At 40.7% G+C, this 27,210-nt stretch overlaps 1 protein-coding gene across 1 annotated transcript; it reads right to left on the bottom strand.

The window, feature by feature from the left end:
- Positions 1-3,738: 3,738 nt before the first annotated feature.
- Positions 3,739-25,923, bottom strand: PARD6B (par-6 family cell polarity regulator beta). The gene is made up of 3 exons (XM_035123492.3): positions 25,529-25,923; positions 17,055-17,277; positions 3,739-7,349 (listed from the first exon to the last, which is right to left on the bottom strand). Exons 1-3 carry the CDS (start codon positions 25,601-25,603, stop codon positions 6,517-6,519), a joined length of 1,131 nt encoding a protein of 376 aa, XP_034979383.1. The 5' UTR covers positions 25,604-25,923; the 3' UTR covers positions 3,739-6,516.
- Positions 25,924-27,210: the final 1,287 nt, after the last annotated feature.

Here is a 27,210-nt window from a genome sequence, read left to right as displayed (position 1 = left end):
GTCAAAACAAAACAAATACTATTTGCTTATTTGATAGAAATACATTTTACATACATTTCAAAAAGAAAATGCCGCATGATAAATCACTGTAATAAAAATAACCAGCCTTAAACATGATTTAAAAGACAGCAACAGCATCTATCTCAGTAGAAAGGTAGCTTTCCTACCAAAACGGTAATCAGTGGGAAGAGACTGGGTAATCCCTGCTATGTAAAAAAAAATTCCATGGTTTCAGGTTTGACAGCTTCCCCCCACCCTCACTGACACATTCATGTTCCCACATTTCATTGTATTCCTGCATACTTTCCTCTTCCAAGGCTCCAGGGAATTGGAGCTGTGAGTAAAACCACGTATGTAAACACAGCCAAGATTGCAGAACACCAGCTATCTGATTAGTTCAAAGAGAAAAACCTGAAGATCAAGTCATTGTGCAGTGCAGGTGAAAGGCCACCCAGATCTCATGTGAAAAATAAGCAATGGGTGCAAGGTACACACCATTTGTTACACAAGTTGTGTATGCAACTATCAGTCATGCAGAACTGGCTTCACCAAAGGAGGAAACAGTTTCTATATCATTTTAGGGATCCAAGGCAACACTAGCAATGTTTCAGGTAGTGCTTGAGGATATTTTTGAAAACCCAATACAGTAAGCTGCTTCAGGCACCAACTGCAATATGCATTTCACAGAAAACCTCTGATGGGTCAGACATGCTCCCTAAAACATGCAAAACACCTACATGCACCCCAAAATCAAACAGGTGAGGAAGAATGCAAGCCTACTCATCCGTACAAAATCCAAGCACCCTTAATTTTTAAAAGGAGGGGAGTGCAGGGGCCTTGGCATGCTCAGGGGGGTACCATAGTGCCCACAGTTGCCACTTTGGGGGCCCCAGATACAGTATAGTCCAAAGGATCTGGATAGCATGAAGGCTATGGAAGGCTGCTTTGTGAACAGTATCCTTTTCTGCATGAATTTGTCTTATCTTATAAATCCGTCTAAATTTATGTAGCCATCATCTTACCTTGCAACAGAAAAGTCCATAGCTTAATTATATGCAATGTGAAGTACTTTTTCTTGTCTGTCTCTCCCCACCATTCAGCTACCCTGGACTATGTAGTGTACTGGGTACAGTACGAGAAAAAAAAAGGAAAACACTCCACACTATCAATCTTGACCAATCCAACAACTTCTTCCTTTCCCCTTTTCAAAACTGGGTAAATAAATATCTTCCTCATAGCAGTTATTCTCATCCAGGTGATGGGGTGGACTTTGGCCCTCCAGCTGTTGTTGAACTACAATTACCATCATCCCTGGTCATTGGCTATGCCTGCTGGGACTGATGGGAGATAGTTGTAGTTCATCAACATCTGGAAAATGAAATATTTTCCATACTGCTCCAGCCCTTAATCATTTTGATGGCCTTTTCTGCATCTTTTCTAGCTCTATAATATGCTTTTTGAGACGTAGCAGCCAGAACTGTGCTCAATATTCCAAACACACTTGCATCAGAAGTTTATATAAAAGCATTACAAGCCACTGTATACAGTATACTGTATAACTGCTATGAGATGAGAACACAAGACGATTAAGCAGAGTAATAGAAGGTTGTGCGCTAAGTATAAGGGGGGGGGGAGTAAAACAAATACAATGCGAAGAATTGGAAGTTTTCTTTATTTAGAAACTTGAGAAATGACTCCATATGATTGTAAATGATGGTTTTGTATGTAGTGTTTTGTTCCCCCCTTCTTTTATTTTCTTTCTTTCTTCTAACTTTTCTTTTTTAATCTTATGTATGTATGTATATTTGTATTTTAACCCAATAAAGATGATTTTTTTAAAAACTATAAAAACCCCCGCAAGTCACCAGCTTAAAATGCAGTCATAAGATAATTTACAGCAGGCATCCCCAAACTGCGGCCCTCCAGATGTTTTGGCCTACAACTCCCATGATCCCTAGCTAACAGGACCAGTGGTCAGGGAAGATGGGAATTGTAGTCCAAAACATCTGGAGGGCCGAAGTTTGGGGATGCCTGATTTGCAGCATCAAGTGGCAGATCCAACTGAAGTCACAGAAAGTGGTAGAGTTTAATTTTGCACATAAATGCTAAAAAGGGCTGGGTTTTCAAATCCCATAGAACAGGCAAGTACTTGTGTCAAGTTTCTTCCCTAAAAGCATGAGAAATTAAATCATATAACTGGAGTCGTAACAGTTCATTTATTATTTCATCAAACTTCACCCACATTTAATATTAAATTGGATTTAAATGCAAAATACTCTAGTCTAACTGGCTTTGTGGATCACAGCCATGATCTTACAATTTGAAACACTTCTTATGTAGGAGTTAACACACCCATTGCCAATTAATTGGTGAAACCTGAGGTAACAAGATTTCGCAATGCATTGAATTTTCATTTTAGATTGAAACTTTTATTCACCCCTGCAGACCTGGTCTGTGCCTTACCATTTGAACTTTCTGATCATACGCTAAGGGAACTTATAAATACCTATGAAGCATAATTATGTTTTTACAAATTAAGGACATAAACTGCATCTCTAAAATCCAGCATGATGAACTGACCTTTTCAAACCTGCCTTCCATGCTTTCCCCTCTTTATGAACTGCGGTGTCCAAAATGAAATAATGAAACATTTAACTGTCCCATATTCATTTCTTTTCAGAATGCTGAAAGTTTATGCTAGAAAACTTAAAGGTTAGGGTACGAAATAAAGTTACTTGCCTTAATAAAGCACTGTGAGAATGGAGCCTTTTACAGATTAAAACATGTTGATTTGGGTGGTGATGCAGTAAGAAGGAATTTAAGGGGGCAGTAAGTAATAGGAAATGTTAATCTTGGGTAAGGGAAATCCAAGTTCTACATCTGTAGGAAGCTAGGGATGGGTAGAAAAAGCAAAACAAAAAACTTCACTGTCTGAAAGCAAGACTGGGCACTTGAATAAAAAAATGGAACAAGGTTAAACTGGATAAATTTTCTATACACCAGTAAATACTGTGCAACGAATTGTAGGTTCCCTTTTCGTTCACATTACTACTTTAAATTTATCTTCCTTGACCACCTAACTACAGAGGTTGAAAGGGTTTCTAAAACTGAAAGGTCTTTGGATGAATTGCTGCAAAACTGGCCAACTCCCTTAGATAAGAAAGGACTATAAATCAAATTAAAAATTCAGAATTTTCTGGAGGACAGAGAAGGAGCAGAAGCAACTTGGAAACTCCTGAGAAGCAGTTATTTAATCAGTAACTTCATGAACACATACAACACAAGAGATGATATAAAATTGGTTACAGGGCATAGCCTAAAGACACACAATATAGCAGACCTACTGAATCTAAGCAGCTCAGAGGTTTGATCACTCCTTGGATGAGAGACCACATGTGTGGTGCTATTAGCTTTCTATCATGGAACAAAAGTGGGATACATATGTAATATAAATAGACTAGTTTTGAAGTGACTTCTACAGCAGAAACTATGGTGGTCATTTTGATTGAGGTGATGAGCGATTGTTTTTAGCTCTTTCAGAATACTCTAGGAAAAGGTAATGTGATCCTGGTTCTTCCTTTTTCTAGTGATTGGCCTGACTGTGGAAGAATAAGCTCTGTGCTTTAGCAATGTCTGGGATAGCTCCAATGAAATTCTATATTGACCTGGGGAAGATCAGGAAGTAACTTTTGAGATCTCTTAAGTACCGGTAAGTAACAAAGCATTCTTGAAGGCATCTAAGTTTAAAATTAGCAATAGTTACAGTTTTTTATTATTGAGTCTGTAAAAATACCATTAACATACAACTTATGCCAATTTGATTTTTGTAAAATCAAAGTCCATTTAGTGGTACTGATGTACATCATACATTAAAGTGGTAAGAAAAATACTGACATTTGACATATTATACATGTTCATGTAAAAATCATGTTGCATAAAGGTTTTAATTAGAAAACACACAAGTCACAAAAGTACACAACAACACCCTAAATAACATAGCTGTGGAAGAACAGAGATTTCACAGTTCAGCTTGACTTCATCAGAAACTATAAAATAGTTCCAGAAAACTGTACTACTAGCCATATTCTGCTCTTTCAGATAAGGTGCACTTAAAAGGCAAATCAGTCTTTCAATTGCCGAGAGGTTTTTTGTTTTTTTAAAAAAAAATTCTTTTCATTTTTGTAAATCAATACAAACATCAAAAGAATTTTGATTCTGTGAAGTTGTCCATACACATTCATTGTAAGATTCAATCAAAAACTGAGAATCCATTTATGTATGTTCAAGTGTATATATATATATACACACATACAGAGCAAACAGCATATTAGAACTTGTAGTAAAATTTTAAGTATCTCTGGGTTTTAAAGTAAAAAATTGTACATACACCAAGCCTTCATGTCTTCATCTAGCAGACCAACCTTGTCCCCCACAAGATGCTAGCTGTCAAAGTTTAAGAGGTAGTATATGAAAGTCTAATAGTTTCACTTATACTGAAGCCCAGTACCGTTATATATATAATTAAAATGTACTATCATTCTGTTTCATATTGATTTTAAAAGGCTTAGTAAAAATAAGGTAGTGATAAACCATTATGGCAACTGCATTACTTTGCAATTAAATGCAGTGCAGCCTGTCATTTTAATAGCAAAACACATTGAGCCTTTTGCTTATCCTCTCTAGTGTTCATTGATTTCCCCCACCCCCAATGTTTAATTTTATTAGGTATAATTACATTACTTCAAGCCAAGATTATTTTATGCATTACATGGATATGTATAGATATATATGCTTTTTAAAGAACACACTCCATCCCATAACACAAGCTACCTGATTGAGGCTAGTATCATAAGGAGTAAAATTTAAACAGTTTAATAAAATATTTTCTTAAGTTTGTAATTTCACTAATATATCCAAAGTGTTCATGCACATGATTGCAGTACAAGTATCAAAAAATCAAACTGAATGTGTTAAGCAGCACAACAACGCTATGTGTGTTTCCATAATAAATTAACATTCAACTCTTTCACTAATGTTTTGGTTTCCATGCTTCTGTGTAAGTGGAAAATTCATTTTACACCTTATCTACCGTATAATGAACCATCGTAAGATCCATGGTCGTACCAAACATATGCATCCATGAAAATGGCTACCTGATTGCACACATTATCTATTAGTGGAACCCTCTTCAAGTGGACTGTACTTCAGTCATAATTATGTGAAGAAAAAGGAATAAGCACATGCCCAAAGGATAAATATTAGGATGCCCTTTGCTTAGAATTCTATATGAAAGCCTTTTGTCAAGGGGGAAGTAACTAAAACTGGTTTATTAGTGGTTATATAATTTGCCTCCTTTTGGGAACTGTTCCACTACAAAAGAACCTTCATAAGCAATAAGATTTATGTTAGCCAAAATCTGTCATTAGCACTTGCATTTTTATATTCATTCCATAACAGTTGCAGCAGTAGCGGATGCCATGAACCAAGAGAACTAATTAAGGAACAAAAAGGAATAATATTTTAAGACTTTCACATTATGGGTATAATACAACTCCCACTGACGTAAATAGAAAATCCAATTGGTTTTCGTGGAGCTTGATTGCATCATAACATTTCAAGATCAGAATTTTTCTCATTAAAAGGGTAAATGTACACATCTATATATGGTATGATCAGACAAATAACTTCATTGTTTTTTTAGTGAGCTATCCAATCCATACAGAATAGCAGTGATTTATCCCTCCAACACCAGTAATAGAGTACATCGGTACAGTTTAAAAGTTTTTTTTTTAAGTTACACTTCACAACTATCAAATCAATAAATCCAATGGACACTTCTCTCCCTTCTGATTTTTTAAATTGCTTAAAGACATTTTAGAAAAACTGAAGTCAATCAACTCACTGAATGCAATCCAATACCCACTTGCCTGTAGTAAGCAGAGTTCAAATCAATGGAGCTTACTTCTGAGTAAATATGAATAGGATTGCACTGATAATTAATATTCCACATTATTTTAATTTACACATGTCCGGAGTATGGAGTAAGGAGACCAAAAATTGTTGAAGTTTATGTTTGGTTATTTTGTTTCATTAACATTCTTGTGTTGAAAAACGGTTGAGGCTGGTTCTCATATGACAATACTCAAATCCACAATTAAATGAAAACATGTTCCACGAACAATACATGGAACCAGATCACAGGACAATACACTATAAACTCTGGGGCTCCTTCTAGACACTGAAATTCTGAAAAATAGACCTGCACAATTTTAGGTCATGGAAATGCTGTCCTGCCTTGAACCACAAAACCAAGTCAGTGTGTGTTCCAAAAACACTTGTTACTCAGCTGGGTATCAAAATGGAACGGTTCCTGTGAATCACAGCAGAGTGCTCTAATCCGTTATCCAGACATAAAAAGTCATTGGAGTATGGTAGTTGAGAGGTACATCCTGCATTAATACAGCCAAGTAAAAAAATTCTTATGGCCTCTTAAAAAGCAAATAAGCTGTTGTAGTTTCACAATGTTATGATTGTCCCATCTTCTTCTAAAGTCTTTGGGTCTGAGTCCTGGATTTCATACTCCATGTTAATGCTGCCAGTTGAACAATACAAGTTTACTTCTCTGGAAGAAATTAAACCATTCTGCACAGATTCATGATTGGTTTCAGTTTGTGTCAGTGACTCAATGCTGTCACTGGAAGGAGCCGCTTTTGGAATTTGCTGTGGCTCACCATTATCTTCAATAATAATATCATCTTCATCAGTGTCTTCCTCTTCTTCAGGGTGGTATATGGGCACAGTATGTGGAGTGTAACTTGGAAGGCTGGTATCTGTAGACTGTCCTGAGCTACCAGAAGTCCGGCTGTTCCTAGCAACATTGTTTCTCTGATTTGCTGGTCTCACAGTAATTATTAAGTTTCGACTGTTAGCAATCATCATATCTGTAACCTGATCAAGGCTTTTACCTGAAACTTCTATACCGTTTACTTCCAGAACTTCATCATTTACAGCTAATAAGCCCGTGCTTTGAGCCAGTCCACCAGGAACAAGCCTAGATATGAAAATGCCTGGTACTTTCTCTAACCCATGAGGCGTTACTCTGACACTAGAGCCATCCCGTATATAAAATCCTAGAGGCTTGTCCATTCCATATTTATAAAGCCGCACTCTGCGATGAGTTTCTGGAAGTATGTCTACATCTATAATAGAAGATACTGGTCTGAAGTCTTGCGGCATGCTAATGACAATATGAGGCTTTTTTCTATGGTTATCTGGACGCAACACATTTGTCAAGACATTTTTCTTCCTTGTTATGGTATCCATCCCAAAGGCACTGTAGTCTGCATCTTCTGCAAAAAAGGGAAGAGAGAGAGAGAAAGGAGGGGAGAAGTACATGTTAATTTTTGGAGTACAAAATAAGCCCAGTCAGCATATATGGCACTAGCCATTAAAGAGTTTCTAAATAAATAGTTCTCAGCATTCTGTAATGTTTTGCTCCTGATCTGCTAAATGGAACTTACACAGGCTGGCCTAGTCCGAGAAAAATTGGATTCAAGGAACAAGATAGCTGCACATGTCTGTACTGTGCTTTATTTTATACAACCCACTAAATGTGACACATGGGTCTCAACCGGAACATGCTTAGCTCTCTAGGACTTTCAGTAAAGAGATTAGCACTGGAAGAACAAAACTCAGAGCTTTCCAAAGAACTGTCAATGGCTTATAAGATATGTACTTGCAATTCTTTAGTCAATGTGTAATTCTAGGTTACATTTTTCTCTTCTTGAGTTTCAGTATATTAGAATAAAAAGAATGAGGAAAGGCAAATAGCCAGTGGATCTAGTGCTGCCAAATATTGGGATGGTGGCCAAATGACCTGGTTTTAATCTCCTGAAAACAAATACCATTCCACAAGCTCCCTTCCTTGCCCCTCATCAAGAGTAGGTAAAATAGCTGGCAACAGACTAAATAAGTAACGTATTTAAACATTGGAAGACACTTCTAACAAGTGGTTTAACAGCAAACTAGTACAGTCATACCTCGGGTTATGGCCGCTTCAGGTTGTGCATTTTCAGGTTGCGCACCATGCCGAACCCGGAAGGGGTTACTTCCGGGTTTCGGCGCTCGCACATGCACAAAGACACCAAATTGCGACTCATGTGTGTGCAGATGCGGCGCTGTGGGTTGCGAACGCGCCTCCCGCATGGATCACGTTCGCAACCCAAGTGTCCACTGTACTACCACTGTACTACTACTGCCTTTGCAACTCAAGCTGAAGAATGTTCCTCCATGGACTTCATTCAGTTATTATAGCAAAAGGTGCTTTAAGGGGAGACAGATAAGCCTTAATCCACTGCTTAATTGAATTTAGATACTGATTTTTAATTAAGAAAATTAATTATAATAAAGCAGGCATCCCCAAACTCAGCCCTCCAGCAGTTTTGGGACTACAATTCCCATCATCCTCGACCACTGCTCCTGTTAGCTAGGGATGATGGGAGTTGTAGTCCCCATACTGCTGGAGGGCTGAGTTTGGGGGTGCCTGTAATGAAGTATTATAATTTATTATAACCGAGATGATTATAAGTTGTTCCCTCATATTTCAGGTAGTAGTACCACATCTGCTTAGCATACAGTCCCTAAGGACCAAGGGTAGCATTAAATCAAGTTTTACTCAGAGTAGACCTATTGAAATTAATGAACACGACCAAGTTAGCTTCATTAATTTCAAAATGTCTTCTCAAAGTAAATCTTAGCTGAATACCACCCCAACTGAATACTTCATCCAATGATTTGATTATATATTTGCTCCCAAAATTAATCAATGTCCTTTCCCATATGCCACAGGACATCAATATGAATCCCATCAGTTTCAACTCCTAGAAAGTTGTACTTTGGATCATGCTTTAAAGTTGCACACTCAATTCATGAGGGGCATTTATATGACTCAATGGGTCTCACCTGCTTTTCTGCGTATACCCAGAACACACCCTACTTTGTTGCTACAGATTGCAGGGGAAAACCAGCAGTGGCAGGAAAACAGATCTTCATGCAACCTTGTTTGCTATTACTGGCCTTTGAATTTAAAGAACCGCAGATAATATTTGTTTTTTGAAAACTACTGTTATGAAAAAAAAAAGTTTCTTATGGCTTTAGCACAAGATACCAATGCTAATCTTATCTAATAAACTAACAGTGCAATTCTACACAAGTGAATTCAGAAGTGCTTCTCTTCGAGTTTGATGGGACTTACTCCCAGGTAAGTGTATAGTACTGCAACTTGAAGCTTATTTTAATCTGCAATTATGCACAGGTCTTAAGGCAATTCTAAGTGAAGACCATTATATAGCTAGATGTTACATTAAGAGGAACACATACAATGAAATGGTGGATTAGGTATTACTGTTGAATAACTTTCCCGCTTGTGTGCGCTAGGGATTTTAATATTTAAAAGGTATGTGTTATGCATTCAATTATATAATTAGTGGCAGTACCTAGTCCTAGTTCTAGCCCATGTGAGAAATCAAATACTAACACATTCAAAAACTCAGGATCCAAATGCTAGACAGGTAGGGTATTCTAGGGTTGCCATATTTTGAAGAGCAAAAAGGAGGACACATTTGCTGATTTTTAACTTTAACTGTGGATTGGTATGATGACTTTAACTGTGGATTGGTATGATGACTCTCCCCATGGAAAAGAGGGTATGTCCTGGAAAAAGAGTGTTGGTAGACCCTCTGGAGGAGATTGAGGGGCGCATGGGGCGGGAGCGGGGAGGAGAGAACTGAGAAATCTCATGTGACACGACCTGTCACCCAATATGGGAACTGGGCAGATTCCTGGGTAACTGATACTACAAATGGACTAGTATGACTCTCACAGCCACCATCACAAACAAGCATTGCCAACAGCACAACACATCTGTGGCTAGAAAGTATCTTAGAGGTATGTTATTCCTATTTCCTGTTTGTTGTCACCAGTGTTTGGAAACAGACAACTAAAGTTTCCGAACACAATTCAAAGTGTTGGTGCTGACCTTTAAAGCCCTAAGGGCCTTGGCCCAGTATACCTGAAGGAGCATCTCCACCCCCGCTGTCCAGCCAAGACACTGAGGTCCAGCTTTGAGGGCCTTCTGGCGGTTCCCTCACTGTGAGAAGTGACGTTATAGGTAACCAGGCAGAGGGAAGTCAAGGAAATAACTACTGTATCTGACTTTTCAGGGCCGGCTCTAGGTAGAGTCCCGGTGGGGCGGTGTGCTAGGACGCTGGGCTGGTAGGCAGGGCACTGCGCAGCAAAGCCGTGCGGAAACCATGCTGCGCCCTGCAAGGGCGGGGGCGCCGGAGCAATCTCCGCCCCTCAGCGCCAGGGCGCCCGACCTGCTCGAGACTGCCCTGTGACTTTTAGAAGACATTTGAAGGCAGCCCGGTTTAGGGAAGTTTTTAATGTTTGATGTTTTATCATGTTTTTAATATTCTGTTGGGAGCCACCCAGAGTGGCTGGGGAAACCCAGCCAGATGGGCAGGGTATAAATAAATAAATCACTACTACTACTACTACCACTACTACTTATTTTACTAGTTTTGTGAGTATAATTAGCAGCTTAGTTCACAAATAAAAGTGCTGAACTCATCATTATTTTTAAAGATCAGGTTAATACAACCAGATATGTTTCTATGATTAAACTTTAAACTTGCAGGGTGAGCAGAGAGACCGGGCTTGAATCCTGAGTTGTCTTACAGTCCATCAGAGGATACTGCTAGTGCAATGATGTGATTTTCACTTAGTCCTCTTTCCCCTTCTAGCGCCCCCCCCCATGCCATCTTCCACAGTTTTGGAAGGTTCCTAGTTAGGAGAGCTATAAAAGGAAAGGTGAATAGTTTTTTTTAAAAAAAACATCTGCTTCTGCAGTAACTTAAGTTCTAAGCTTCAGCTTTTGTTGTTATCTAATGAAGTTATATGCAGCAAAGAAATTTACATTGTACAGTCTAAGTTTAAATGTAAGCAATATGTACATTTTCTGATTAAGGATTGAACTTATGCCTACACCTCTGAAAAAACTGTCTGCCTTCTCCTTCTGAGTTGCTTTGTCACACCAGGTACAACTACCACCTGAAAGGGGGTTGGGGAGCAAGGGTTGGGGAATCTTGAACATCTTGACCACCTAAGAATTAGGCAGTATGTAAGGAAATGGCACTGCTTTCCTTGAGAACCAGCAATGCAAAATGATGTTAACTGACATTAGACAGCATCTCAGATGTATTAGATCCCTAGCAACCATCTTCTTGCACTGAAGAAAGGTGTGAGGGAGGGCAATAGTTTATGAGGGCTCGAACAGAAGTAAAAAGTCAAGAATTAATTTGGGTGGACAGAAGTCAGCAAATTATACTAACAAAACGTAATGGGTTGTATTTAACATAAGGAAGTCCATGCCCCCCTCCAACACCATGTATGCCCCCAAACCACTCCTAAGCATCAGGGTCCACTCAGGAAAGGCCTAAGATGTAAACAATATGGGAATAAAAGGAATAAATAAAATTAATCTGGAAATGTGAAGTTATGCAAATACTATCAACTCCTTTATTAGACAGAATCTCCAAGAACATCCCTTAATAGTTGAGCTGAAAGAATATTAACTGGAGGAATGAGTAGTGCATGTACCTTAAAACAAGGACTGAATGAAATGCACTTATTCCAAGATAGCACCAGTAAGAGAATTTTTAACCCAGGTTAAAGTTAAATATGCTCTTTTGAAAACAATCTCCCCAGTGTTCAACTTCAGTCCAAGTTGAAAGTTCATTTACTGTTTGTCTTTATGAATAGCAGTTTCCCCTTCAATAGCAAGGTAACTAAAAAGTTAAATTCAATAAAGTCAAAGATTCTTCTGCTTTAAACCCTTCTTTTATTCAAGTTTTAGTTTAAGAATTAAGGAACAGCAACTCATGTATACACTGAGATTTTCATATTCCCCCAAAGATGCAGACGTGGTGCTTCATTTTGAAAGGACAATGCCCTTGTCAGGAAACAATTTTTAAAATGCTGTGCAGCACTGGAAACAGAGACGAAGATACCTATGTCTTGCAGCTTATCTGGGTGTATATTCCATGTTTCTAAACAGAATTGGAGCAATGTAATACCTACACAGCTGAAGGAAGGCTGTTGATAAACAATTTGATAGTCTTGAACATAAAAAGCTTTTTATGAAGAAAATATACTAGCTGAGCAACAGTTACTCAGAAAATAAGCAGTTGAAGAATGTGCAAAATAAAGTTCTCACAACCTCTTGTGGAAGCTTTTATAGCAGGTTGTGTTTTAACCTTTTATCAGCAACTCCTTTCTGCATTACCAGCACTTCCTTTCAAATAAATGTTTCCTGTTTTTCCAGGTCTACCTTTCGAAACTCATTGGCATAGTTCGCATGTCATTTGGAGTCATAGCCTGAAAGAAATTATGGCTTACCACGAAAAAGTGTCTTGGTATGTGCGCATAGCTCAAATCAGGCTCATCCCACTCCTCCCCTTACTGGTTCAGAAGCAAATCAGAATGTTGCTTAAGTGCTGCATGCGAGCCAGTACTCATGGTCTGTTTCTAAACAGTGAGTGGAAGCTATAAGGCTTGTTCTTGCTAATAATAATAATAATAACAATAACATTATTTATACCCCACCCATCTGGCTGGGTTTCCCCAACCACTCTGGGCGGCTCCCAACAGAATATTAAAAACATGATAAAACATCAAACATTAAAAACTTCCCTAAACAGGGTTGCCTTCAAATGTCTACTAAAAGTCAGATAGTTGTTTATTTCCTTGGCATCTGATTGTAGGGTGCCACTACTGAGAAGGCCCTTTGCCTGGTTCCCTGTAACCTCATTTCTCGCAGTGAGGGAACCATCAGAAGGCCCTCAGAGCTGGACCTCGGTGTCCGGGCTGAACGATGGGGGTAAAGACGCTCCTTCAGATATACTGATTTGTTTTTTTCCTTTCTTGGCAAAGGTAGGAGTGGGGCAGGGACAACTTGAGCAGCATGTACCAGTATGCTGCTCGTTCAGGGTAAGACTAACTATGACCCAATGTGACATGTGAATAGATCCACTGATGTATGACGACACATTCTAAATAAAGGCAATATAGCTGCTATGTAAGGCAAAGAACTATAACTTGTTTTGAATAGGTGAATACAATAAGGAGTTTATGGCATGGCAATTCTAACACTAGTTTTGAGATAAATAAATGCAAAAAATGGGAAATAATAAAGTCTGATCTTTATAAATTTAGTCAGGCAGCATGACTGTTTAGCCTCTCAACAACCCTTGAATAAATTCTTTTAAGCAATATCCTTCAGTACAAAGGCACTATTGTTCTGACATCAACCAATCAGTTTAGAACAGTGAAAACCTTTTGGCAAGAAACCAGAAGTAAAAAGTGTTGCCATAAATAAGGTGAATGCCTATAAGGTACAAAGGTGAACTGCTTTTAATAAGCAGGCTCACTGGTGTGAAACCAAATCTGCATGTTGCCAACTCAACCCAAAGAATTAGACATTAGGTAAAGCTTATACTGACCTAACCCACACAAGAGCCCTTATCAAGCACTGTGCAGTTGTCTATGCTTGATTGCCAGTTACCCAGCTCTTCCGACATGTAGTACATAAATTAGAAAACTGTCACACCTACCGGTATTTTTTAAAAAAATGACTGCCCTTGAAACTCCACAGATGAAAATGGTTATGTATACAATCTTTTACACTATGAATTGTTTAACATGTGCTTGTTATAAGCTTATGTTTTGAAACACAAATACTATTTGCATTTGTTTAAAGTGTAAAGGGACTCGGGTGGTGCTGTGGTCTAAACCACAGAGCCAAGGGCCTGCCGATCAGAATGTTGGTGGTTTGAATCACCGCAACGGGGTGAGCTCCTGTTGTTCGGTCCCAGCTCCTGCCCACCTAGCAGTTTGAAAGCATGTCAAAGTGCAAGTAGATAAATAGGTACCACTCTGGTAGGAAGGTAAATGGCGTTTCCATGCGCTGCTCTAGTTATATTGTATTTAAGACAGAAATTTTACCCTTCTGAATATTCTTTCTCCCTCCTCACCTGATATACCTCCTAAAATACTCTACTACATATAGCAATATGCATATTTTGCTCCAGACATCTCTGCCAATACATCCTGAATAAGCCAGGAAATCTATTTTGCAAGAATTTATTTTTAATGCAGAATGTTAGATGCCTTTTATAAAGATCATTAAATGTGGAATACTTCTCAACCAGGGAATTATACTAGTTAACTCTTTCTTACATTGCAGTCAATGGCATGACAACTCTGTGCAGCATTGTTTCAGAAATACTTTCAGAAAAACCAATTCCATACATTTGAATTAGATTTAAACTGCAGAAGCCTGGCCATTAGATTCTTTTTTTAAAAAAACTCTTCCAAAAATTATAACCTCAGATATTCCAGTGTGGCAAAACAACTGAATTAAATGAGAGAACAATTTAATTTAATATATGATGTATACTGGAAATACTGTAGTACCAGAATAGCATTCCAAATTAGGCATATTCCTATGGCAAGTCCCCCCCTCCAAATTTTTATTCTAATGTCATGTACAGAAGAACATGTATACAATTGTTCATTACTGCACAGTGAGTGAACACAGCATAATCATGAACAAAAAGAGTCCAAGACCGAACTTCAGAATTGCTTTCTGATCTACAAGTTTAAAAAACTAGATTCAGATTCACTTTAAACTCCGTTAAAGTAGGCAATGAATTACATACAAGATTGTGCCACTTGTAAACTAAAGAAATATATCCATATTTTTGTCATTACAGGCAAACCCTGATTTGCACAGGGTCATTGTGCATGACAGCAGACTGCACATAAGCTCATTCCACCCACTTTTCTGGCCACTTCAGGGTCGCCATGATACAAGTGTCAATTGGGCGCACATAAATTGGGTCGTTGTCTGTATGAACCAGTATGCCAGTTATCAAATTCTGGAATATATGCATTGTATATACCTTAAGTCAGAGCTTTCCAAACTGTGTGTCGCCACATGACAACGTGTTAGTGTGCGGCTGCAATGTGTAGGCGTGTCACACAAATGCTCCTCACACTCCTCCCAGGGCTGGAAAGGGGTTAGTTTAACCTCCGGTTTGCTAGCAAAACTAAACTACTCTGTTGCGAAATGATGCATGTCTAAAAAGTGTGTTACCAACATGAACATTTTGGAAAGCCCTGCCCAGGTCAAGTGAGGACTTCACTCTCTCTGGAACCATAGAAAGAAAAGAAATTGCTGTTCCTACACATTTAAACACTAACATGGGCACCATGAATTGGATGTTAAAATGAACTGGCAATTAATGCAACTGTTTAAAAACAGGGGTTATGAGAGATTCTAAATGGAACTCCAACCAGTAATCTGGCCACTGCATTTTGGACCAAATAAGGTTTCTGAGTAATTTTCAAGGGTAGCTCCACAGAGTGCGTTGCAATCATCAAATCTGGAAGTTATAAGAGCATGGAGTATCATGAGCTAAGTAGTTTCTGTCCAAACAGGGCCGTAGCTAGCAAACAAGCCAGAGCTGGAAATATTAAGTTACAAATATAGACGGTAAGGCTGGAGCACTGGTAACAGCATTCATACAGTTGCTAATGAACTGTTGACAGAAGCAAGCATTGTATGCTGTATAAACGAGAATTCTGAATAGATCTTTTGAAGGATTCTAGAGCTTTAAAAACCGCTGAAGTATGGAACAGGGTGATATGAGCTTGGTGGCACTTCTGGCCACCAAGGCCACCCAAGCCTCCAGACCTGCTCCCTCCAGGGGAATACCACCCCTCCAGAGCAAGTCATCTTCCCACTTCACGAAGATGACAACTTGGGACACAGAACACCTGTCTATCCAGTATTCAGCTTTCATTTTACTATTTTAATGATACTGTACATTGCTTTTCAAACTGTACACCACTTGGAGATGTTTGAAATATTAAGCAGTTTAGAAATACTTTAAAATAAATAAATAACTATTAAGTGAATAACTCATATAAACACACACATATGGTGCTAAAATGTTAAGTAATAATCCCAGCCCAACAAAGTAGCTTATCTGCTCTAGTCATATGGCTACTGAAAGAGATTAAGCAGAACTGCTGAATCTGACCTTACCAGTCCAGATTCAGCTTCTATCTTTTTGATGTATATTACAAAATATAAGGGATCAGAAGAAGGTTGTTGGAATATGCCACTTTACATATTTTAAGGCATTCTATTGAAACCGTTACATATAACTATTTGCTCTTCTACTTACAGCAAATATGACTTGCAACAGTATGAGAGAGGCTGTGACCATTTCCCATCTTCTCTCCAAACCAAAATAGAGCCTTTGCTTTTTACTGGAAACCCCAGAAATCACACTGCCTGGGTGTTCCCAAGCTATTCAGATTCCAGGGTACAATACAGTGACTTAGAGCCCTTATTATACCGTACATAAAAACTGCTGAATATTTTGTTCGTTGTTTTTCTTCAACCTGAGAAAAACCTAATACATAATTTGTGAGGAGTTTAGAGTAAAGCTAATTTTTTTCTTTGCTTATCTATCAATGATGTGCTTTTGGGGGTAAGTGGTGCTTGTGATTTTATTAAAGAATCTCTCTTTCGGTACCAACAGATTCTATATCTCTTCATGATAAGCTAAGCAACAAAGTTTTCAGTGGGGAAGGCAAGAAGGCATGATCTTGGGTATTAATAAAGGTTGAATTTCAAAAAGATTTAACTGTTAGATGAATATGGCTGTCTCTCTAAATGGTTCTACGCTCCCCTCCCCCAATTTCTCTCTATGCATAGCAAAGGAAATGCAGCAAGATGAAATCCCACCAACTGTGCACTATTCTTTCTCAATAAATCAACAGGAACAAACAATGCATCAGTGTGAATACGGTACATATAATGATGCATTTTCTTCCAAGCCAGTAAACTGCAGTTTGAGCAATGATCAAGAAAAACACAAATAAATTTAGCTCATTGAAGGATGTATGATGAAACATATGCTTACCTTTTCTTTGAATAAAAATTCTAAGCAAAGGATTAGCTGTAGAAACTGCTTTGTGATAATTGTCATCATTGTTGATAGGCAAGAGATCTCCATGAATGTCTATATATCCAACTAAGACATCAATGTTGGGTATTTTGTGAACATGCTGCAGTAATCCATAGAATTCCTCAAATTTTCCAGGCTTGGACCTTTCCAAAGAAAAGCGCCGGTATTCTGCACCAAACTACAAAAATAAACAACAATGGAGTTGATAATAGGAAATGTTCACATATACACAAAGTGTACTTAAATTTAACACCAAGTTGTGATGTGGTGTCATAAACAGTGTTGAACTAGTTACAGGTAGGTAGCCGTGTTGGTCTGCCATAGTTGAAACAAAATAAAAAAATTCCTTCTAGTAGTACCTTAGAGACCAACTAAGTTTGTCATTGGTATGAGCTTTCATGTGCATGCACACTTCTTCTGTGTTGAAGTAGAATTGAGGAGAATAAGGTTAAAGTTCCCATTCATCTAAGAAATTATTTGGATGAATTTTCACAAGTTACCAGCTCTTAGCCAAAGCTAAGGGATTCTTGTGAAAGGGAGATCCAATGGATGAATGCTGCAATACAAATGTAATCAATCAATGGAGTTCCACTTCAAATACAAATTCTAACATGAATCAAAACAGTTTTCTGCCTCACTGTATTATGGAGGAAATCCAAGAGAATGTGCTGTTGCCTCTTCTCCAGACAGCCATCAAATGCGGTGTGTGGGTACAGAAGCACATACCGTATATTCCGGCGTATAAGACAACTGGGCGTATAAGACGACCCCCAACTTTTCCAGTTAAAATATAGAGTTTGGGATATACTCGCCGTATAAGAAATACGACGTGGCGTATAAGACGACCCCCGACTTTTGAGAAGATTTTCCTGGGTTAAAAAGTAGTCTTATACGCAGGAAAATACAGTATTTAAGGCACTGCCAATGACAGCCAAGTGCTGCAAAATGCATGGATTCCTCTTTCTATGGAAAGCTAATAATCATCCCATAGGTTGGGAAATACAAGTGTTAACACAAGAAACCTATAAGCCACCCAACACAACAATCCCCCCTTCACCAAGTACAAACATTCATTCCAAAAGGACAGCTATTAAAAACAGATCTAAGTAACTGCTCCATACACAACCTATATAACTGAAAACAGATAATTACAGCATTTTTCCGTGTATAAGACGCCCCCATATATATGACACCCCCTATTATTGGGGACTCCAAATTAAGAAAACACCCCCTCAGCACTACCCGTGTATAAGACAATCCCCAATTTTAAACCTATTTTTGGGGTTAAAAAACCCCTAGTCTTATACACGGAAAAATACGGTACTTATAAGAATTGCTTGCTGTTTTATTTGTAAAATTGTTTTCATTATGAAAAAAATAAAAATAAATCCAAGTATTGCGCACAACTGCAACCATGGCTTAGTACTTGCAGACATAATGCATCTCTGACGATGTTCGGAGCGCATGGCACCCATCAAATTAACAGAGTCCATTCCTCCTAGCCAACTCCTGTCAGACACCCACCTCCCTGCCCGCAAGGTTACCCAGGCTTTAGCCAGAATTTGTGAAGAGCTTTGCTCAGAAACTTGTTTTCAGTGCTAGAGCTCAACTCTTAATCATGTGACGTAGCTAACAGTATCTGAGTAGGTGCAGAATATTGCCTTGCATCACTAAGTAACCACTGCATGTCTCAATATGTATAGGATTAGTGGACAGAACTTCCAGGTTACAAGGTGTGGCTTTCATTCAGGCAATTTTACACTTCAGCACCTATCTCTTTATATATTATTTGGCATTACTTGCTTGCCCTTCACCATGCATTCTCAGGGCAGGCTACATACAGCTCAATTGTGTAATGTCTTCCACCCACAAAGGCGTGTGCAGAAAGGTGCACTTTAACCCAACATAAAGTGTATACAACAGGCATCCCCAAACTTCAGCCCTCCAGATGTTTTGGACCACAATTCCCATCTTCCCCGGCCACTGGTCCTGTTAGCTAGGGATCATGGGAGTTGTAGGCCAAAACATCTGAAGGGCCGCAGTTTGGGGATGCCTGGTATACGACAACCCAAATTCAAGTTATGAGTGTAATTGGTTCTGGAAGTCCGTACTTAACCTGAAGCGAACTTTCCCATTGAAAGTAATGAAAAGTGAATTAATCCGTTCCAGATGGGTCCGCGGTGTTTGTAAACCGAGGTGAGGCGGTTGTAAACTGAGGTATGACTGTAGTAACACCGTTGGCTACTTATTTCAGTTGTGAGCACAGTAAGATATATATCAACTTTTCTACACACCTCACTCTGCCTGTGGAAAAGCAGTAGCTGAAAGTCTGAAAAACTGGGTTCAGTTCTATAAACCATGTCCACCCAAGTTTAAAAGTAAGTCAAGGCAGTAGTATCACTCAGCCTTTAAAATAAAAATAGCTAAAGAAAGCAAAACTTAGCCACAAAAAGGTAAACAGATGATAGAAATTAGCAATGATCAAACCAACAAGAACAGCATAAATCTATAAATCATGCTAGGGAATTTTAAAAAGTTGACATTCAAGCAGACATAGGATTAAAACTATCCTAACAAAGCTAAAAGGGCTGTCCTGTGCTCAGCAGAATTTTTCAATCATTGCTGCTTGTTAAAGTAAGCTGACAGATCTTAAAAGTCTTACATCAGCATGCTTAAGTTCAGATATCTCTTTCTCAACTCTTTTAAGCTTAAACACAGATTGGCATCGACATAGAACCTAATGCAACTCATTTTACCATTATCTTTTAGTGTTCCTCTCATGCTATGAAGCTACCTGGACCCTTCAGCTGTCACCTGAGGCCCTTCCACAGGTGCTCTTCCCAAGTGAGGTTCAGAGGGAGGCTATTGCAATTATTGTGAGCCACTTTAAGCTCAACATTTGTTGTTGGAAAAGTGGAATACAAATATTTAATCAAATCAAACTCTGTTGAACACTCTGGGTGCTGTCATTAGCATATTCTAGCTGCCAGGTTAAAACTTCTCTTCTCCCAGGCATTTTATGACAAGCCAGCCAATTGCTTGCTTGATGGACTTTTTTTGCTAACGAATTTTGTTTGTATGTTTTTGGCTGGGTTCCCCCCTGTTCCCCTGCTGGGTCTGTTTTAAGTTTTTGTTATTGCTGCTGGCTTTATAGATTATTGAACTGGTTTCATTCAAATGTATAAATTCTTGGGTTTTGTGTTACACTTTCCAGATCAACCTTTTCAAAAGTCACCTAGAGCCTTCTTTGTAGCAAGCGCATGGTAGTTGAATAACCACTACCACAACAAAAAGTAGCAACTTGGGTGCTCAGGAATCAAGTACCGGTACAGTAAGAATATTTGATTAAGGGGGCAATTTAAAATGATACACTTTTTTTAAAGAACATAAATACTTGGTAGAAATTAGGAGTAATTCAAATTAAAACTTAGTTGGTATACAAACCCTAGGATAAGTGCAGATTTCAAATTGCTAAAACAATAGTACGAATTTAAGACTGAAGTTGTACAATCCATTTTGAAAACTAACTATAGCTTATTGATGAAATGGACAAAGAAACATAAAATAACTCTCATGAAGCCATTGGCATTGAACATGTACCTACCAACTACAGTACTTGTTCATATTCCATTTTGCCTTCATTTAGAGCTTCTAAAAGCAATATATTGCTGTTTAATTGGGACTATTTTGGCCACTATAAGCTAAAACACATTGCCCCTTGCTCTCTAGCACTATAGTCATCCAAATGTTGTCCACACACCAGATGGAGATAATTTAAAAATAAGCCACAAACACTGCACCTTGGCCTAGAGACATTTAAATTTAAGGAATTAATCACAAATAGTTTTGTTCTCTGTATATTCTATAAAGCCTATAATAGCTGGCAGTGAGGCAGAACAGATGAGTCATTTTGTTTCATTACACCTGTGCCACATAGTAATTTTAAAAACCCACTAAGAGTAACTTCCCTTACAAAGGTAATAGACTTATGGTACCAGGTAATATTGTCTTTTCTATTAGCATTCTACTTCCTCACAATTTTAAAATTTAAGGAAACCTACACTCTGTTACAATACAATATTACTGCAATTCTCCAGAAGATTGACATGTAGTACCAAAAAATTAACTACACACAACCCAGATCCAACAAAAGAACTAACTGAAGCCAGTAAAATATTGAAGGAGAAAGTACAATTTTAATTCCCAGAGAAAGAAATAACATTTTTACTTTAACGTGAGAAATGGAACAACATGAGAAGATTGGTTAGGGCCTTTCCAGATACTATAAAACTAGTTTTACCTTCAGCACTATGCTTATGCTTGCCAAAGGCAATGCAATATCTTGACCTATGTAATTGATAAGTGAGTGTATGTATATAATGCATAAGTGCATGTATAGCAGATATGAGGGATTAATCCCATGGTGCTTAAGTGATTTTAAAAAGATATTTTAAAAATCATTTTAAATAGCTATTTTAAAAATCATTTTAAATATTCAAAGTTTTTTAAGGGAACAAGCCTTACAATTATGCCTCTGGAAGTCCCATAGCACACTAGCCAACTACATCCTCCCCAACAGATCTTCTGCTGGTGGAGTGAAGGGAACTGGGGCATGTTGGAGGAAGGCAGTGAGATGTAAAGTCCAAAGGGCCTTCATTTCTCTTACAAAGGTGGGCCTTTACACATACGGTAGCTAATTCCCTCCACTGTCTAAAAGGGAAGGAACGATAATAAAGAGATGTGGTAGCTGCTCTGCCAGTGGATTTCCCCGAACCACCATCATATGCTGCCAGTGAACTATGCAGGGGTGGCCAACTGCCAAGAGACTGTGATCTACTCACAGAGTTAAAAACTGGCAGTCATCTACCCCCTTTTGGGGGGTTCAGGTCAAAGGTGTTGAGCTTTTTTAGGAAGGAGGAAGGCCCATTTTTAGGGGGTTCGGGTCAAATGTTGTTGAGTTTTTTTCAGGGAGGTAAAATGTTGAGCTTTTTTTAGGGGAGCCACAGTTGTTCAGCTTCTTTGGAAGGAGCCAGTGATCTACCAGAGACGTCCAGTGATCTACCGGTAGATCATGATCTACCTGTTGGACATGCCTGAACTATAGGATTACACGTCCCAAAATTTTACTCCCTATTTTGATAAGGAATTTCCCCTGACTAAGTGCACCATGCTTCACTACAAATTGTATGAGGATAGGGCCCTCAACAGATTAGTTACCCCTTAGATAAAGGTAAAGGGACCCAGTCACGAACTGGGGTTGCGGTGCTCATCTCGCTTTACTGGCCAAGGGAGCCAGTGTACAGCTTCCCAGTTATGTGGCCAGCATGACTAAGCCGCTTCTGGCGAACCAGAGCAGTGCACGGAAACACTGTTTACCTTACCTTATCTTGCACTTTGACATGCTTTCGAACTGCTAGGTTGGCAGGAGCTGGGACCGAGCAACGGGAGCTCACCCCATCACGGGGAATCGAACCGCCGACCTTCTGATCGGCAAGCCCTAGGCTCAGTGGTTTAACCCACAGCGCCACCCGTGTCCCTACCCATGTCCCTAGTTACCCCTTGTTGTTGTTGTTGTTTAGTCGTTTAGTCGTTTAGTCGTGTCCGACTCTTCGTGACCCCATGGACCATAGCACGCCAGGCACTCCTGTCTTCCACTGCCTCCCGTAGTTTGGTCAAACTCATGTTCGTAGCTTCGAGAACACTGTCCAACCATCTTGTCCTCTGTCGTCCCCTTCTCCTAGTGCCCTCAATCTTTCCCAACATCAGGGTCTTTTCCAAGGATTCTTCTCTTCTCATGAGGTGGCCAAAGTTACCCCTTAACGCTGCTTAATTACCCAGCTATGTTCACAATCAAAGTGACAGAAGAGAGTGGGGCTTCCCATTATATATAGGTGAAAGACAGCTCTCATTTACACAAGTGACTGAGTACAGAATGTGGAATGATAGGTATTTTATGTCCACGTGGAATTCAAGGGTGTGATCTTAGCTACCTGGTACAGAATTTTTCTAGGTGGCTTGTGATGATGAGTACTAAATTACCCCGTAGGTCAACTTAGGAACAAGCTGGGGTGGGGATGGACTTAGTGCTTTAGTAAATAGACAGGAATGCCAAGTAGGGATCTTGTTAAACAAACAAACAAACAAACAAACAAACAAGGGGAAAGAGCAAGAATAATACAGTGTTTGTTTCACATTAAATCTAAAAAACTCCATTATGAGTAATATGTTTTTAAGTCTCACTTTGCTAAGAAGGAAAGAAGCTCTCCTCTTCAAACATATTTTTTCCCTCATTAAAATGCAATTTTAAATATAAAGAGAGCAATTTGCACCCCCAAAGACATACTCCTCCATTGTCTCCTGAGACAGATGGATGCCACCAGGAGCAAACTACGGTAGCCACCAGAAGTACAGTTTTCCACATAAGTATATGTGGAAATAACCACAAGACCAAAGTAGTATAAGGATGTTCACTGATAATTAGGAATAAACACGAAATGAGTGATAAAACATTTCATTACAGCCAGTCTATAGTAAGACATATCCTGTTACTCAGAGGCTGTGGTGTTGGGATGGCTCACCAGTTTAATTTGTGGCATGACCATACAAATAATGAAAGAGCACTTTAATCTTCTACAAACTATACCAGGGTGTGTTCACTGACATAAGGAGGTTCAGAAAACACTTCAGGGTAAGTATTTTGAACACAACCAGCTAAATTGCAGGCACTCTGAACATTCCAAAGGCCTAAAATTATCCCCAGTAAAATTTGTGGGTCTCTTTAGCTTGCTTTTAAATCCAAATAGCTACTCTGTTTGTACCAGGAAGGTGTGCACAATTTTTGAAGTCCTCATGCTACCCTGGTGATCAGTGCCAAAGTTACAGCTGAACTAACATGGCTGAACAATTCAGGGGCTGCAGGAAACAAAAGGCTGTTTCATTTGCTCAAAATGGCATTCTCTGTACCCCCTTCTCCACAAGAGATTGGCAGCAAGTGCTTTAAAAATGCCATTCTGACTTGCAATCAGGTTAGAAATGCACAACACAAAAAAACAACTGTTTACAGTAATTAAGAGATTTTGGATATTGGAGAAAAACATGTATCACTAACAATTGTGTTGCACACCATAGGACTTTTATTGTCATGACACTCCATCTACACCTGAGAATGGATACTTAGCAGTCCCCATAATACTTCATAGAAACCAATCTCAAAACCACTTTTTTCAGACCACATTAAAACACAGAGCAATACTCTCTCAATGGTTTTACAAGCTCATTCATCAAGCACTGGCAAAAGCACAAATGCCCAGGCCATATGGGATCCTTGTGTTTGGGTAAAAGGAAGTGTCATCAACACAAGGAGAAAGGGGAAGAAAAATGCTGAGACTTGAGGGGTGGTGGTGACTGGCAAAGCCAAGACAAACCAGTAATGCCTACACAAAATCACACCCTATTCATTCATGCTAATCATGGATAACCTTCACCCCCTGATTCAGATTAGAACTACCCACCACTATACATGTGCTCACACCTCGAAAAGATCAATGAAGTGTAGAGTTGGAAGGAATCCAAGGGTCATCTAGTCCAACCCCCTGCCGTGCAGGAGCATTTTGCCCAACGTGGGGCTCAATCCCACAAGCCTAAGATTAAGTCTCAAACTGTGTTATCCCAGATGGGGTGGGGGAAGGGGGGGAAGCTAGTGTTTTGAAAGGGCTCTTCAAAGGTAAGCACAGCCACATTCTTAATAGGTTACTCTTGGAAATAAGTCATCTGCAAGTGGCTCCTCGAAGCGCATTTTTTGTAACAACTCGACCTAATTACACATTATTCCAGGGGTCAAATTACTACCTTGACTTTAATCACCCCAAATAAATGTCACCTGGCACACTATTGGGGCCAGAGATGAAAGATGAAAAACTTAGCTGTTCCCCCGCCAAAATAATAATAATAATAAATCGTGCTGACATTCTGACAATCTCTCCCATCACTGCAAGGGAGGCAGCAGAATACTGTATGTACATCGTTTCCTTCTCAGCATGACCACCGTGCCTTTCCCCCACATACAATCTTAAAAGAAAAAAAGAAACTGCTGGGGCTTAAGACCGCCTGCTAGTCGCGGCCGCTACCCAGGACGAGAGCACCTTCCCACACCCGATTTCAGGTGTGTGGTACAGACTGGGGGCCGGGGATTGGTCAGTCCTGAAGAGAATGCCCTTTGTACGTGCTCAGAAACACTGCTGCGCGCTAAGGTTCTGGGCTATGGAATTGAACGCGGCCACCCGCTTCCTTGGTAACCATCCCCCCCCCCAAAAAAAACCCCACACAGAGACCCTGAAACAGCACCACACATCCACCTCAGCGAGACGTTAACAAACCCGAGTATCCCTCCCCAAAGGCGAGGCGAGGGCCGGTGTGGGGACGCCACCCACCTTGCTCTTCACTTCCATGGTGCCGAGGCCGCCGCGGCTCCCCGCTCCGCCGCCTCCGCGTTGGCCCCGGTTCATGCCGCGGGCGAGTATGTCAGCCAGCCCGTCAACCAGCCGCTGGTCCGCTCGGCGGCGCGAAGGGAGCGGGTCTGAGGGAAGCCCGGAGCACCACGACGACGACGGCCGCCGCCGCCCCGCTCAGCCTCAACCTGCCGCCTCCCGTCTGAGGAGGCACGGCCGCCGCGAGACCGACCTCGCGAAGCCGAGGGGAGGGGGAGGGAGGGGGGGAGGAGGAGGAAGGAGAGGGGGAGGGGCCGCCGCCGCCCAGCAGCCTCCTCCTGGCACCTGCAGCTCCGCGGAAGGGAGGAGGAGGAAGAGGAGGCGGGGGGCGGAGCGAGAGGAAAAGAGCGGGGCACGAAAGACGACGCATGCGCACCCGCGCGTGGGAGGGAGGGGGAAGCCAGGAGGAGGGAAAGCCCCAGCGCACCTGCGAAGGAGGCCCCCTCCAGCGCGCGTGCGCAACCTGCTGCTCCGGCAGGAGGAGGAAGAGGAAGAGGAAAAGCACCTGCTCGTGGCAGAAGCGGCCGTGGTCCGTGAACGCGCGTGCGCACAGTTCGCGCGCGGGAGGGAAATACCTGCCGGGCTGGATTCCAGAGAGCGGGGGGGGGGCGGGGGGCGGCGCATGCGTGTTTAGCGGCCGTCTCTTTCCTTGCGCTTTTTCCCGCCTCAGGGTGGAAGGACACCTACCCACCCCATGAGGGATAAATATATACAGTGCTTTTTTCCCTTTAAAAATGTTTAGGGGTACTCTCCTTTTCCTACTCATATTGAAATACTGCCCCTCAAAGAGGCCAAACTTAGATTCACAAAATGATTAGGGGTGTGCGTACCTCTGCGTACCCCCAGAAAAAAGCACTCTGTGTGTGTGTGTGTGTGTGTGTGTGTGTATTTATCCCGCTTCTGCGCCACCCAGTAATAATACAGTAATTACAACCAAATAATGCAACACAACCCACCCAAAATAATAATTCAGTATTATTTGTGGAATGTGAAACTCCTGGAGAGGGGAGGAGGGATGGGGTAATTGGGGGGGCATCAAATATAGTCTGTGAGTGTGGAGCAGAAACAGAAAGGGTTGATAATATGGAACCTGCTATATTTATTTACTCCATTTATAGCCCCTCTATTGACCAAGGAAAAGAGTATGTTTTCATCCTCACAACAGCCCTGCAAAACAAGGGCGTACCCACCACAGGGCAAGTTAGGGCAGCTGCCCTACTCTAGAAGCAGGGCTGGTGGGCAGAGGCGGAGCACAGCCCGGCGGAGCGCGAGTTCGCCATTCCCGCCGCGCCGCGCCACGCCGCACCCTCCCTCCAGCTCCCCGGCGCGCCCTCAGGCAAGGCCAAGCGCGGCGGGGAACCAGGGAGCGCGGTGCGGTGGGCGGGAACGCCGAACTCGCGCTCCGCTGGGCTGGGCTCCGCCTCCGCCCACCAGCCCTGTTTCTAGGGAGGGGCACAGCCCGGCGGAGCGCGAGTTCGCCGTTCCCGCCCACTTTGTGGCCCCTCCCCTTCTATGCCTTGGCCCCTCCCCTTGCCCCCCCTAGTTTTGATCCTGGGTACGCCCATGCTGCAAAATAGGGCTAGTCTGAGAGATAGTGATTAACTTGCCCTAAGGTCACACAGTGA

This window comes from Zootoca vivipara, chromosome 7 (assembly GCF_965207765.1).
Source record: "Zootoca vivipara chromosome 7, rZooViv2.hap1.1, whole genome shotgun sequence".
Classification (NCBI taxonomy): Eukaryota; Metazoa; Chordata; class Lepidosauria; order Squamata; family Lacertidae; genus Zootoca; species Zootoca vivipara.
The sequence above is the reverse complement of the archived record's forward strand: the minus strand, read 5'-3'. Positions and strand labels throughout refer to the sequence as shown.

What these genes read in the sequence shown, in the direction of transcription:
- PARD6B (XM_035123492.3), bottom strand. Translation starts at nt 25,603, where the DNA reads ATGAACCGGGGCCAACGCGGAGGCGGCGGAGCGGGGAGCCGCGGCGGC. An exon ending in CCATGGAAGTGAAGAGCAAG is followed by an intron (nt 17,278 to 25,528) that starts GTGGGTGGCGTC and finishes TTATTTTTGTAG; the next exon opens with TTTGGTGCAGAATACCGGCG. An exon ending in AATTTTTATTCAAAGAAAAG is followed by an intron (nt 7,350 to 17,054) that starts GTAAGCATATGT and finishes CCTTTTTTGCAG; the next exon opens with AAGATGCAGACTACAGTGCC.